This window comes from Xenopus tropicalis, chromosome 3 (genome assembly GCF_000004195.4).
Source record: "Xenopus tropicalis strain Nigerian chromosome 3, UCB_Xtro_10.0, whole genome shotgun sequence".
NCBI lineage: Eukaryota > Metazoa > Chordata > Amphibia > Anura > Pipidae > Xenopus > Xenopus tropicalis.
This window is the reverse complement of record NC_030679.2, coordinates 41,493,068-41,509,512: the sequence shown is the minus strand read 5'-3', so window position 1 is coordinate 41,509,512 and position 16,445 is coordinate 41,493,068. Positions and strand designations below refer to the sequence as shown.

At 41.4% G+C, this 16,445-nt stretch overlaps 1 protein-coding gene across 1 annotated transcript in view; it reads right to left on the bottom strand.

Moving 5' to 3' along the window:
• sh3pxd2b (SH3 and PX domains 2B) overlaps nucleotides 1-14,108 on the bottom strand; it is a 95,169-nt gene extending 81,061 nt beyond the window's left edge. The window contains 1 exon segment of the mRNA NM_001016567.2: nucleotides 13,824-14,108. Within this exon segment, the coding sequence (NP_001016567.2) occupies nucleotides 13,824-13,895 (72 nt within the window). The 5' untranslated portion in view covers nucleotides 13,896-14,108.
• Nucleotides 14,109-16,445: the final 2,337 nt, after the last annotated feature.

Sequence of the window (16,445 nt, the reverse complement as noted above, 5' to 3'; positions counted from 1 at the left end):
CTGTGGGGCCCAGTACCATATATAGTTACCAAGTCGGTAGGAGGGATGACAACTGGGGTTTTTTTGGCATCAGAATTAGAATGAGAACATTACTTTCCTATCAAGATGGATGTATTTCCAAGGCGCCATGTCTTGGGCATTAAAAAAAAATTAAAAAATCCAGTTCTCCTTAAAAAGTCACATTGAATTGTGTGTAAAATCGCATTACAATGAGACGGCCTGGTCTCAAAGTAATATTATTCTATATAAGCACGACTGGATCAAACAATGAGGCTCATTAGGAGACCACTGACCAAGATTTGGTACTTAAGATGTTAAATCAGTACAGCTCTGTTTAGTAGCTGTCTTGCTGGCAAGAACACAGAAAGGGAGGGCTCTATGGAAAATGGAAAGTCAGAGGAAAATAAAACAACTGTAAGAGGCAATGATGGAGATGCCAGGAAACAAAGAGATTTCTCCTCTTGGCTGCTATGGCTGCTGGCTGGAGTCCACACCCTCACGAGCAGTCATCCCGGTCCCACATTAGGAGTCCAAGGCTGCATAGGAAAAACACAAAGTCAGCTTTCCCTAATGTGAATCACACTGATCCAACTAGGACAAGAGTAACAGGCTTTGTGAGGTAAAAAATTCAGCCATTAAACTACTATGGTAATGTACCCATTAAATACACAATACAGTACAAGTCATGAACTGTTACCACAACCAGAAGTTACACATTTTCTGCCTTGTGGTTAGATTGAATAAATATGTCCTTTCTGTTTATGAGGTTGAAAAGTGCTGTCGGCAAGTTACATTTTACCATTTGAGCTAAGGTGGATAGGAAAGCCTGTGCCTCTCTGTGGAATTAGCTTTAGACATACAGTCTACAGCAAAAATGGCACTGAAAACTGTAGGGAGAAAATCATACGGTTAATCTGGTTGCCTGCAGCCTTTGAATATGCAAAAGTTAAAACAGTTCTAAAACAAAATTAGTAAAAGTAAAAGACTATTGCTCAGGAAGGAAGGAAGCGGGCAGGCAGGTCAGGTCCGCTTTACCTGACATTAAGTGGTGGGGCAAAATTTTATTTAGTTTTATCCAAATATGCGCTTATGAAATTAGCACTCTGAGGCCTAATTACTATAAACCATTGATCTATCAATAACAGCACACACATAGGTGTAATTACGTAGAACAACAAATCAGATCAAATCTATACTTTCACTGATTGGTAACTAGACTGCCACGGTTTAGCACCTGTGTTATTAATCGACCTTCAATGTTAAACTGTAGTAATGGGCCACCATAAGACTTCTAGGAGCCATTGACTTTCCTAGCACTCCCGACAGCTGTTGAATATATATATATATATATATATATATATATATATATATATATACACACACACACACACACACACACACACACACACATACAGCATGCATGTGTACAATATTAGATATAGGACCCCTGAAACATCCTGCTTTTTGGACAATACCCTCCGAAGCTCTACAGGCAGAAGCAGGACACCTGACTATTAAGGAAAATATTCTGCACTTCAAGGCGTGTTCCAGTGGGAAGGGTGCCAGGAAAGGAATAACACATGTGTGGGATAGGGAGGTATTTGTGACTTTCTGAACTCTCCATCTAAACAGATATTTCTTAGAGACACTCCTCTCACTTCTCCTTGGGTCAGTGCACTTGCTAGGCCACTTTGAAATATGCATCTGTCATGGCAAGCAGGAATATAACCTAATTTCATTCATTAGCTTAATGGCTTCATTATTTTTTTTTAAACATTCACTTAATGGGGATGCAAATTAAAGAAACATTATGTTGGTCATTTATGGATTTTTAAAACTAGTTAACTATTATTTATGGCTTTTCCTATTCAGTAAAACAAGTATACACATGTGTCTGCGATATGCTCTGTTCCAAAGTAATTGCTTAGTATATCTACACAAGCAATCCATAATTGGGGCACACAGTTTTATTTGACGAGTTTACAACTGGCTATACAAGGAAAGATATACTCATTTAACTACTTGCAGGACTGATCAAAATAGTCAGCCCCCGGGTTAATGATTGGATGTATGGTGGAGACCAAACAGGACCATCAGCCAAGAGTTGAAACAAAAGTTTCCTTCAGGGAGGCCACTGGTTTGGTCCCATGAATGGGCCAACAGTATGGTGACACAGTCAAGTGGGTAGCCAAAATCTGCCCAAATATGGTCATATCATTACATTGTAAAGGGCAATCTTCAAAAAGTGGGAAGCAACTGGTGGCAAACTTGAATACAAAAGCATTAAGTGGCAACTAATGTCCCCAAAGTCTGAAAGTATTGGTCTCATTTGTTTTATGTTTATGCATAAGGTAAAATTCTTACCCAAAGTATGTGGCATCAAGTAATATAGAACATGTCTTGAAGTAGGGGGCTTGAAGAATTTATCTAGTTATGGCAGCTACTGACTAAAGTAGGAATATCCCTTCTTTCTCTTCATAGTTCATTTCTGCATATGGCCACACACTATAGTTCTATTAGGCGATATGACTGTAAGGGAAACACCAGGGTACAGTTGTGGGCTTTCGTTCATACCTTTGTACCTCTTTCTGGCTACACACTAAACAGTCTTTTTTATGCTTTCTATTTCCTTTGTGTAGCCAGAAATTTGTGGGCAAACTAAAATTCACCCCATGTGCCATACAAATCTACATAGTGCTATACTCTTTGTGGCTAAATAGAAATGTTAGACAAAGGCAATCAAATGGCTACTTACACTCTTTTAAATTGACAATTTAATTTACATTGAATTGTTTTTAAATAAACACCATTACAATGCTATGCTGCAAAACAACTGGTTTATTAACACGGTCAATTAAGCAGTTGCATGGTAGCACTGCGGAGGTGTTTGCTCTCTCCTAAAGAAACCCTGGAACTCTCAGCAGGTTCAGACTGCCAGTAGTCCACCGCTAGCTTCCATAAATGGGTGCACTTCTTCAGAGCAGACTGAGCAGGCTACGTGGCTCTCCGCCACAAACGGCAAAGCAGCAAGTACCTCTCTAAATAGAGTCAATGCCCTCTCAATTTTGGGCCCAAAACTAGCACACTGCACTTGTGCCTCCATGTGTAAATGAGCTGAAGTTGAAGCATGAGTTTAACATCACCAATGCCCTCTAGGGAAGAACTGCAGAAATGAAAACACTGTTTCCCCTTTGTGCAAGCAAACAGTTCTAGATGTTACTCTTCAAAACTGGATAATGGGTAATAACTGAACAACTGGTCCCCAGTCTGCCAAATACATCTGTAATACAGAGAAACGTTTCCAGTTACAGAAAAGCTTATACCCTGTTTCAAAGCTTTACAAGTTTTTCAAGTGCCGGTTATCTGATATTTACTATGTACACTGGGCAAATCATATTGAAACAATTAAGTCATAAATGGAAGTCTAAGATGTCCATGGGAAGGCTCAGGGCCGTTTTAATAAATGGGCAAAAGGGGGCAATAGCCTAGGACCCACCAGGATAGGCCCATTAGCACAACTTTCATCTGAGATAACTTTTGGCATCTTCTGAGATGGCAGGCTCCTCATTTTAATCAACTAGAAGAGCTCTACAGTATGTTTATTTCTTTTCCTTTTTTCTTGTGACAGCACTATTTTGTCATTTTTTTGCTCCCAGGGCTGTTGGTCCAGGGCAGCACACTTGAGGATCATGTCTACTTCAGTAAGCACAGCCCATTTCTTAACTGCCTGCCTTACTATATTGAATTTCATGTGCTTGAGGGTTATCCTATCACAAATTTCTTAGAGTTGGGGTCCACCAATCAAGTTTTTCCCAGTGCCTGCTGGTACCTTATAGCGGCCCTTCGCAGGCGTAGTGCCATAGAAATGTCTTAAATTGATACATTCAGCCCATAATCCTCCAGTTGGGCAGCCCTTAACAATTTATTAAAAAAAGACTTTGATTTCAGTTTTCCCCCCCATAAACAGTTACTTAATAGAAAGATCAAATCATGGGGCATAGGTGATTAATTCAGTATATATCCGCATTCATATAATGGGAGACTGTTTTAGCACCAATAAACATAATAGCACCAACAGATGCTTAGCCTCCCCAAAACAGTTCATGTAGTTGGAACTATACATAGTGGAACGCCTTCTATAGGAAGCCTCCTTTAAACAATTTGCTATTATCTCTATTTCAAAGAGCAGTTTTGTTTTTTTGTTTGTTTGTTTTTTTACAGGAAATTTAGCTTTTTCTATAAGCAAATTCAACCACTTCTCTCCCCGATTGGTGCAATGAAGGAAAGCACAGGAGGTACTCAGCCTTGAGCAGCAGCAGACCAACATACACCCCCGATCAACCTGTAACTCCCCAACAGACTCGACTGTTAAATCATGGCAAGTTAAGTTCTTTTTGTGGAGCAAGATGGGTTCAAACATTAGTGGCACAGAAACACTGGCTAAGGGACACAACACAAGACAGACCTTACTGCTAAGTCAATACGCCTGGCTTTGGAACTGTTCTGGTGGTCCTTACACTTACACTATCCTTTAATTCCCTATGCAGGATGTACACACACAATGTAAAATAGCGGTCATGCTGTAAGGACTGGATTTCCAAAGTGAAATGGGCCTGCGGTGCCACACCCACTGTTGGCCACGCCCCTTTGCCCACTCAAAATCACAGCCACACATTTTAATCTCAATATTTGTCCCTGGAGAAGCTCCAAAATAATTTTATAGATATTCCATTCTGCGGCAAAAGAAAAGCTGGTGAGGGAAGTCTAAAGGATGTGAGAAAAGGGAAGGGGGTCAGGTGACAGAAGATAACTCCTTCCTTCCATCACTGGAATAGCAATAATTGGCTGGGGGGTGGCCCTGTCGCCAATGGGACAGCCAGAGACAGCTTTCACAAACGAGGATACCTTGTGGGTTAATCTTCCAAGGGGACAGGGAACTCGAAAGTGGGTCAGTTCCCTTGAAACGGGGACTGATGGTAACCTTACCATGGTGGCACCCATAATGAATTACTCCATAGGGCTGTAGCACACAGGGCAACTTGCAAAGCATAGGCCTACTTGCCCGTGATGGCTTCCCACAGCAAAGAACTAAAAGCACTTGGGACAGACTGGCACTGATCAGGAATGTTCATCACCAGTGTCTGCCAAAAGCTGAGCATTTCCAGTGGAACTGGTGACAGGCAGGAACCCTGCAGCAGGTAAAATACCCTGTATGCAACAGCTCTGTTAAATAAAGGAACTACAATCGCTTCCATATCATTGGAAATACTAACTCAATTAAGTGACTGAACAATACATATAATAGCCAGCTTAGTTTTCTGCTGATGCTTTAAAAAAAACCCTTGCCACAGAATAACAATCTAAAAAAAGTTGAAAAACTTCCTTTGATGCAACCCTTGCCACTAAACCACAAACTACCCAAATTAGAAGCGATGCTGCCTCAAGGAAGAACATTCCAGGGACTGATTTCTATCTAGAACAAGATTTTGCTTGTATTGAAAGAAATTCTTTGTGTTGTAAATATTCCTTGTGCTGCACTTTCCATCCATGTTACATTATGCATATGCCAATACATCAGATATAGGAAATACCATATTATTATCCTTGCTGAAGGTTAAATCTCTTTTGCCACTTTCTGAAGGGATATCCTTGTGGCTACTGTACCTCAATATGAACAGAATATGCAATTACTTGTGATTTCTGCAGTAATTATAAACTCACATATGTTTAGCTTTCTTTTCATCATTAATTAGTTTAGGCTTTGCATTGCCTAGGAGATAAGTATACCAAAGATAAACAGAAAATCTGCTTAGACTTAAGGGCTCTGGCACACGGGGAGATTAGTCGCCCGCGACAAATCTCCCTTTTCGCGGGCAACTAATCTCCCCGAATTGCCATCCCACCGGAGAAATTTAAATCGCCAGTGGGATGGAATATGCGGCGCCGCGATTTCAACAAGATCGCGGAAGTTGCCTTGAGAGGAAACTTTGAAAGGTGCACCGACGAAACCATGATAGTCTGTCTGAACTAGTTCTACATCCCCCTTAGGCTCACAGTGTAATGTGACCCCTCCTTTATCTTGTTCTACAGTGAAGTGATAGATTCTGAGACCTGAAGTGCCTCTGTTTTTCAGAGAACCAGTGCACCACCAACTGTGGAAAGCAGAAAGACTTCATGTCCCACAATCTATCACTTCACAATGGAACAAAGTAAGGGAGGGGTTTTATTACACTGTGAGCCTAAGGGGGCGTAGAACCAGTCCAACTGAGCAGAGAGAGATCTCGCAGATGTCTGTGTAAAAGAAATGTATTTCTGGAAGTTCAGAATGAATTTTTTTTTTTTAAGTTGCTATTCTGGTGTAGTATTTGTAAAGAACGAAACTGAAAAAATTAATTTTGGAAGGTGACCTGCCTCTTTAATCTGGCAAGCTTCTAAAGCACATGGAGAATATATAAGAAAACTGCTAGGCTAATTTGATATACGTGGTGTTAGGTTGGCTGCATTGAGGGTCCAACCTCTTGGCAGTAAAATATGCTAGTTCAAATAATCATTTTCTACCCAAATGTGAACAAAGGCATGTAAATGGAATGATGAGCAATTCTGAATAAAAAATGAGGACAGAAGTCTTAACATTCACGTGCACAGTTTTTAGTGAATCAAACTCTCTTTTTATTACATTCATAACAATATCCAGTAGGATATGGAACCTCTCCTATCATCCAACTGCTGGTAGATACAGGCGGAAGAGCAAAGCTGGAATTAGATTGGGATGTGGATCATAATATCATTCTGGATAGAGGTGTTTTCCTCTTGAGAGCAAGATGATTTCTTTATAGCAAAAAAAACATCTCTGCTTATGAACTGCATTAGTATTACATTAACAACTTGCTTACATTTCATACAGTTACACAGTCTCACACAAAGGAGGCTAAACCGATGTATGAAAATATAAATTCAGTATCCAGCAGCAAATAGGTGTACCATATCCTCATATTTGTTATATTAAGCAAAAACCACTTGGTTTGTATATAGTTACACGTTATTACAGAGTCATTTATATAGACATGGAAAGGATTACTTCTTTTATAGCTGAGATATTGGAAGCAAGCACTGCATTGATTCACGAGAAATGACTCCCTTTAAGTCTTAGTCTAATGGACTTGGATATGTTCCAGAGCTAGTAAATAAACTCTATATCTGGGAAATCAGGTTTGTGGCCATTATACGTGTCTTTTTAGCTGTTTTATGAACTTCCATCATTTAAATCCCTTGGCCTAATATACAGGACCAAGAAGCAGCGGCAGCCCAATTCCTTTTTAACAAACATCTACTTATTTATTTATATATTTATTTACTTATTCATTTGGAAAAATAACTTCAGCCTGTTCTGTCAACCATCCTAACCTCTCAAGGTGCCATACATGCCCAGATGTTTAGGTGGTATACTCAAGAGCCCAGCTGTCTGGTCAGTTTTAGAGAGAGCACCAAAGCTTCAACCATCTATAGCAGTGCTCTCCAACTTGTGCCCCTTTTTTAAACTGCACCCACTTTAAACCACACCCATGTTATCATAAGAGCTTTTAAGACCATACCCACATTAATATAAGGATTATATTATGTCATATTGACCTTAAATCCATATGCCTCCTCCTCCCCTGTGGATAACACAGCAACCCAGCACATAATTACACACCTTAGGAACCATATAATGACTAATTTCAAAGGCTAACAAACTCGCAGAACAAACCCCTGCCAGGTTCACTTCCCACAGGCAGCATAGGGCAGGCAGGGTATGGTACACACAGGCAGCATAGGGCAGGCAGATTATGGCACACACAGGTAGCATAGGACAGGCAGAGTGTAGCACACACAGGCAGCAAAGGGCAGGCAGAGTGTAGCACACACAGGCAGCATAGGGCAGGCAGAGTATAGCACACAGGCAGCATTGGGCAGGCAGATTATGGCACACACAGGTAGCATAGGACAGGCAGAGTGTAGCACACACAGGCGGCAAAGGGAAGGCAGAGTGTAGCACACACAGGCAGATTATGGCACACACAGGCAGCATAGGACAGGCAGAGTGTAGCACACACACAGGCAGCACAGGGCAAGCAGTGTATGACACACACAGAGGCTGGGTAGGGCAGGCAGAATACTGCCTGTTTGCGCCATACTCTGCCTGGGAGTGCTTAGTTAATACACTGGTGCAAAAGTGAAAGAGGTCATGTTCTAGGGCTTAAAGAAAAGAGGAGGGGCCCAGTGAAATGCTTATTGCAGAAGTAAAAGTGGTAACCTCAAACAAAGAGAACAAATACACTCAGACGACTCAAGTCAAATTTAAAAAATCTGTACATCAACCATCCTCATATAGAAGTTCTAATATTTACATGCATAATCTATACCAACAGTTTTCAGGATTTTGTAGCTCAAGCCCCTCCAACATTGGACCTATTAGCTTGTAACATGGCTTTGGTGTATTGGACAACTAAGAGCAAAAACACATTAAGCCTAAATCTTATACTAACTGAGCTTCAGTCTGGGCTTCCAGTAGTATCTAAGAGAGAAAATAGGCATTCCAGTCAAATCTCAACCTTATTACTTATATATTATGGAAGGGCTAAGAAAGAAAGCAGTATCCCAGAGTTCATTGGAAAATAGAGAAATTGTGGATGGCAAAAAAAAAAAAACAGCAGTGGGAAACCAGAAGCAAGATGAAAGGGATGAGTGGGATATGCTGACACACAGATGTACAGTATTTTATACCATTAGGCCACCCAGTCTGTATAAAAACACCATTCATACTTCAAACATTAAAAAAAATGCAGTCTTCACAGTCAGACAAGGGTTAACCTGATCATGGGGCACGTTCAGGTTTTGCCTAGCTGCTGATTTTCTGTCTACAAGAGTAACAAGTGTTTTACAAATGGGCACTTATTGTATATGCAACGGCTACTTTGATTTAACAGAACATACATCTCTTTCTTTAGCTGTTCCTTTGTGTGGAAGTCAAGATAAGGTGAAATGAATGGCCTCTAAGCTGTCTAGCTCTCACATCATAATTACAGCTCTGCACTGGAGACCTTGCCTTGCAGACAGGAACAAACCATTGCTATGGAATGCATACAGTGTGGGAGAAGATTCCGAGCATGTGTGGTCAGGTCTTGGCTACCCTGGGTCACATAGAAGCACCTTATTGGATTTAGTAAAGAATGAAGTATTTGTCGGTTAGTCTTAACTTTACTTTAAGGGCAACATGATTCTTCAGAAATGTCAGCGTAGGCAAAGGCAATCTAATACAAATCCATATATACAGCACTGTCTAGGAAGATGTGGGCCACTTAGTTCTCTTTAACTTTTTATGGTCCTACCATTTCCAAAACATAAACAACCACAGAACAACCCTTAGTCGAGGCCTACATCCAAGAAAAGGTCTAAAAAATAGCAATTTATTATCAACATACAAGCCAATATAGAAAGAGGCACATAGACACTTGTATGTAACAGCTTGTTCTGGACATACATTATGCCTACTGTATTGAGCTGGCCATACACCTAAAGGGCCATATGGTGAGGCACAAAGCCTAACAACTCATACTGCAGCTGACATGGTCTTTCCCATACAGGATATTCTAACCTGACAGATATATATGCCCAATTTCCAGTCACATATCAGTCAGGCAGGCCCTCTGAAGGGTGCTATACAGAGGCCAATAAGATGCTAACTTGGCCTGGAGTCAGTGGCTATTATTGGCCTATGCATAGCCACCTTTAATCAAGAAAACATTTCTTGTTTTTATATCTTGCACAAAACAATGCAGACGTGACAAATGGTAGCTGTTTTTATTGTATGCTTTAACCCCACTTCTCTTCAGAGAAATTCTAGGATAAGGAGAAGGAAGTTAAACAAATTATTAGTAAATTATTAGTAAAACCCCTATATGTTGAAACCATATGTAAAAACTTGTGACACGTCCAGAATTATAGGAAGAGACTGGTTTGTTTACACAGAGTTCATTATCTCTTTTTTAATGAAAGCTGGCCATACACTGGAAAATTGGTTCAGTTTATCTGGCTGCCAGATGAGCAGAGCTTTGCCCAATTTGGACAGCAAGGGGGACCTCTGTGGAATCTATTGGGCAAGGACCTCTTTAACGCTTCTATTTGTTGTAATTCTCTATGTAACTTAAGTGTTTGATGTATACACCCTTCTATTGTACAGTGCTTCTGAATATGTTGGCATTTTATAAATACAAGTTGATTATATATAACCAGATGGAGTGGCCAGCATTCAGACAGCCTGATCATCATCTGCACTACTCCTATTAGGGCTCTGGCACACGGGGAGATTAGTCGCCTCGCGAGGCAACTTTGGCGATTTGCCGAAATCGCCTGCGTAGCGTGTGCCATCCCACCGGCGACTTACATTTTCACGGGTGGGATGGTAGTTCGGGGAGATTAGTCGCCCGTGACAAGGGAGATTTGTTGCGGGCGACTAATCTCCCCGTGTGCCAGAGCCCTTAGATATCATTCATAGAGGGCATTGTGTGGCTGCATACACAGGTTAATAAGCCACAGACTCGGTCAGGAGTGCCTGAGGCAATTTCAGCCATTCTATTACCTGCTTAAAGCTGGCCACATATGACCATGTTTGGTCGTAAAGAGCATTTAGGTTTATGACCAGGGCATTCAGCAGTTAACCTTTGACAGACATTTCTGTGCACAGTTAATCTGTTCAAACTAAAAATGTAACCCGCTGATGCACCTTGTCAGCAGGGACATGTGTTTTCCTCTTTTGGGGAGATTTTTTATTTTCTGGATCATCTATATTCTATAAGAACTTGCTATAGTTTCTCAAGTTGCTCCTAATACTATGCCATTTTCAAGCACCACCCTCTAGACTAAGCTTTAAGAGGAATGAGAAAGTCTTCTCCATATACCAGAACCCATTTTTAAATGGCCATTGAGTTGTTCTCAAAAATGTCATATATCAAAGTCATTAAACAGCCATAGCGTTAAAATAAATCATGTGTATAAAGTTAAAAGGAGACAAACTTCGGAATCTGAATGCCAATTATTTAGCACAACTTTGAATAATCACCCCTATACTTAATTAAAATACAAATTAAACAGGGCAACAATGAGTCATTCCAAAAATTCTGTTTGTGTGTGTGGCTATCAAGGACTTTACATGACCACCCTATACACTGGTTAGCGTAGAAATCACAATAGGGCACATCAAGTTCACATACTCAAGGGTTGGAGTCACCTGCTCCTGTTATTCAACTGGCGACTCCTCCAGCATGACAAAAGCATGAGAGAAGTTCCAAGACAGGAAGCCAACAATACAGTTTTCTTTAAAAGTAGAAATGGAACAATATTCTTGAGATGTATGATATTGTTTTTGAAGAATGACCTGTCACTTCTTGTAAGTTACTGCAAAAAAGATATGTTACAGAAAACAGGTCCTCAGTCAGCTAAAAAGCATTTAATATACCTCAAATCGTATTACTTTTGCATAGGTTATTGAATCTAAGATGAATATATCTGTGTTACTGTTTCTCTCACCGAGGCTAATTCACAAACATAGGTACTAAATTGCATGAGTGCAGTTGCCAGCAGCAACCAATCACCATTACATTTTGAACAGTTTACTACAAATTGGAAAATTAGAGCTAAGAATTAACTGGTTGCTACTGGCAACTGCACATGTACAATTCAGCCCCCCTGTTCTTTAATCAGAGCTATTGCTCCTAAATATCTTGCATGAACATAAAAGTTTATATGGTGAACTATACCTATAATCTGTAGGAAGAACTCTTCCTATACTTCACTGTAATCTGTTCCTTTAAAAAATATGAATAAATACCAATTTTTATGCCAATATTCTTCTTTTTCTATATCATTTGAAATCCTGGCAAGGAGGATGGACAAAAACACTGATGTTACAAATGGTAACAAGTTCTCCAAAGCTTACAGGCAAGCATACTGGAACTACATAACCCGCAATGCATTGCACTGTGATGTTACTTTTCTTATTGACATCACGTGTGCAGGGAATTGTGGGATTTGGAGGATGCAGACTGGAGGCAGGCTGAGGACAGTCAACTATGATTACATTTTTTACAGTCTCAAAGCAGTCAGCCAGATCAGCAGGAGAACAGGGGGCGGGGCTTAGGTAACTTTTCAACACATATTATTACATCAAAGTAGTGAAAAGCTGCATATTTTTTAATTGATGTATAGTGCAAAGTTGCTTACAATTATGTTTACTTTTAAAAATGCTTAAATTGTGTTTGGGTGGAGTTCCCCTTTAAACTGAGATGTAAAAACAGATGAATAGTGCAGGGCCTTTGGAACATGGCTGATATACTGATGGGCTCCTTTATACAGTGCTCAGTGGGACTTGCACAATAACATAGCACAGTGGATGGATTAAGTACTCTGAAAGCACCAAATGACTTGTAATGATCCTAAATGGAAGCCTTACAGCTGGATATACTTTCTATCAGACTAATGCATACATACAAATCAATACACAATCTGGAGCTTTTAGCCATCCTTTTCTGACAAAGACAAGCCCAACATCCCACTCTGTAGGTGAGAGCGTGCCGGCACTTTCCAGTGCATTCCTGACCCACCAATACTACCAAGGTTTTACATTATTTTTACATTTTTGCTTTGCCTTTACAGAGTACATTGCAACACAGGCAAATCTCTACTGTCAGCTCATTTGGGAATAGGAACTGCCAAGGAGAGCCAGACCCAGTCTGTAATTAGGCTGATTACTTTCTCGCACACTGGCAGACTCAGCCAGTCCTAAATTCAAGTCTTCTATTCCATGTCAAATTTCTGCCCAGTTTAAACCACAGATCCTTATTCCAATTAGGTATTATAAATGCTGTGACATATTTAACAGGACTCACGCAGTAACCTATTTGCATGTCACACTCATCAGACATTATTTCAGTTTATGTATCTTCTTTGCGTATATGTTTTTGGGTTAAATAAATATTGAGCAGTTTCTGTAGACACGGATAAAAATTGAAAGTCAGTTGCGATTTAGTGCTCACAGTTTGTGGCTCTGGATTATAATTGCTGATCAGCCCCCATGGAATTTTATATCTACATTGGCCATTGCTGGACTCCATCCCAAAGGATGGTCTGCTCTATGGGGGACACTAAAAATGACAGTACAACAGTAGCGCTTGGAATAAAGGTTGGGCACCTTTAGCCCTTGTCTCAGATTCTAAACAAAGTGCCTATTAAGTCTATCACAGTAGTATATCAGAGAAAAGAATGTAGAGGGCAACCTTTTCCTTGAATGAAAATTCCCATGGGCACTTTGCTCACTGGCCAGATTTCGGGAACCTATAGATGAAATTGTTGTATTTCCCTTGACCTGCCATATTGATCAGTTATTGTATGTTTAATAGACACACTCTTCTGTCCTTTAGTGCTGTGGAATATGTGTTAATAATAATTGTAATATGCAGCTCCATTGTGCTCCTGACAATGCCTCCCAGAGAAGGGCTGGACAGTATCTGCTCCTCATGCCTGAACCATCTCCCTCCAGGCTGTACTTCCCACCCTCTATCTATAGTGCAATGCTATGGGTAGAGCAATTTTCCAAAAATTCTAACTTACTAGAGAGTAACAGCAGATCCTGCCACTGATTTGTGCTTATAGCTACCCTGAAATACTTCCGTGCAGTTGGTCACTTCCCAACATTAGAAGGCTGCCCCTGCACAGTATGGGCGTATTGCAGCATGGCACTGGGTCGGACAGAGACCTCGGCTGCAGTTATAAGGCAAAGGCTTACTCACATAATGCTTGTTGGGACTGCGCCGCTTTTGCACGTCCTGCACACTGACTTGCACGATGCTTCTCCTGGGCATGGCTCTGGCTGGATCCCTGCTCTCCAGCAGCAAACAAAGGGCAGATCAGAGCCTGGGACTTCTCTTGGGGCGGTCCGGCCCTGGGTACATCCAGCTGGGGGAGAGGATCTTGCATTCAGTCGGGGGCGACAAAGAAAGGAGCGGCGCTCGCCTAGACAGAGGCACAGGATCCGGACTCTATTCCCTCTCTCTTCCCCTTGTCTCTCTTTTCTTTCTTCCACAGTTTCAGAAAAGAACCGCACTCCTCCTCACCCCTCCCCTCCCACACTTGGAAAAGTCAGCCCACTATTTAAAGCTGCAGGAACAGCACACGCTGTAGAGGCAGAGGGGTGACTGAGTGGGACTGAGGGCTGGTCTCTGGCCGGCTCCGCATTCATTCATCTCTCTGTGCCAGGCTGGGCTGGGCCATACAGCGGGGGTACCCACTGGGCACAGCGCTCTGCCAGCTCAATCTTTCTGTTTCTCAATGGGACACGTGACTTGGGAGAAGCCTCTGGTTCCAAATTGCTTCCGCGACGAACTTAAAATCTCGGCGTTAATAAGATCATGTGACAATGTGGCGTATAAAAGCGGGTCAGTGTGTGGAGATTCCCACCAGGAGGCGAATGTAGTTTGTGAAAGCAGAAAAATCAGCTCCACAGAGTCCATCTTGAGTAGTTGAGTAGTGAGCATAAGTTCTTGTGCTGTGCGAGTTGCACATACAGCAAATATAAATTATTAAAGGGGTTACTGATATCCTGATTTTGGCCACATATCAGACGATCAAGCCGATTATACTTCCAGACCAACTCAGCTGCTAAATTGGCCCATTTGTGGCCATCATAAAGGTCCCCATACAGCATAAGGTCAGCTCACTTGTCAGTGTCACCAAGTGAGCGGATCTTATCCTGATATCCCCCATCTACAGGTGGGCGATATCGGGAGAACCCAGGGTAAATCAAATTATAATGTCGGGTCATAACGAGCCGGTGCGGTCCCCGATCCGACTAGATTTTCTAACCTGCCCGATTGATATCTGCCCGATTTTAGGCCAGATATCGGTCGGGCAGGCCTGTCGGTAGTGCCCATACACGGGCCAAGTAGCTGCCGAATCGGTCTAAGGGACAAATATTGGCAGCTACTATTGGCCCGTGTATGGGGACCTTAAGGCTAATTTCCCACCGAGCAATTTAGTTGCCTGCGATAGATCTTTGCTACTGCGGGTAACTAATTGCTCTGAAATGCCTTTCCACCAGCAACAAAGGCAATTAACAGTGAAAAGGACTACGCATGGCTTTGGTTTTGCAACATTGTATAAAAAGTCATAAGCAGGAGTTAAGCAAATACTGCTTTCAATAGCAATTACATTTACAAATAACTTTTAAAGCACTAAAAATGTTAATACATTCGTATTGGAAAGTAGACCGGTCTGTTAATGAGTTGGCTTCTGCTACATTGTTTTAAAAGTCAGAGCCACCAGGGCAAATAATAGGAAAGGATAAATACTGCTTTCAATACCAAGTACATTTACCAATAGGTGCTTTGGTGTCCAAGGGAAATTGCTTTCCCCAAAATGCCTTTTGCTTGATCTGAATGGGAATTGCAACCAACCAATATGAATCTCATGAAAATGCCACCATCTGTAGTTCTACTGTAGGGCAAGAGAAAGATGTTCTCTGGCACTTTGTTGCCCAAAGTGCAAATTCGCTTATTATCAAACATACCTGTACCCATCGCACTTCCCCCCCAACCAAAGCACATGAGAGGGGGTGGGCCAAGCCACCTCGCCCCTGATCTCGGGAGTTCTTGCCCTAAGCTACATGCCTCTACTAAGCTCATACAATAGAAATACACAATACATACTTTCTCCAACATGTACATGTCTCTTCTTGCATTCCAAGAAAGAATAGCAGCCCATAATCCTTCTCAACTTCTGTTGTATCAACAGCCACCTTGCAGGGGAATTATAGCAATTGAATTTCAACTAATTTGAACGTAAGAATGATACTTACATTCTGCTTACAGGAAATACTTCTGCACATTAGCAAATACTGCTGCGCATGGGCTAATACACTGCACAGGGGTGAATACTGCGCCGCATGGGCAAATACGATCCATGGGTGAATATTGCTGTGTATGGGCCAATACTGCCAAAGGTGAACACTGCTCCACATGGGCAAATACTGCTGTACGTGGGTGAATACTGTTGTACATAGGGACCAAAATAAAACAATACTTCTGGGGCAAAAAAAATGCATAAATCCATATCATTTATGGAATACACCCCATAATGAAGCAGAAAGAGGGTACAGTCTACAGTAATTACTTGGCCAGCAAGATAAGTTAGTATGTTGTGTGCAAGTTAGGCATATGCCCGAAAAGACCTTTACTAGTGATCAACCCATGTGGATCTTTTTTTAATAAATAAGCACAAGAGATAGGGTGTCCCTTCATAATCCTTCCAGAAATGGCAGACTGATTACATGAATAGGTCTGCAGAGGGTAAGGCAGTATTTTTCCTGGGACTTTTAATCTATGGAACATGCAATTGTAACTTATGGGAAATGGCAG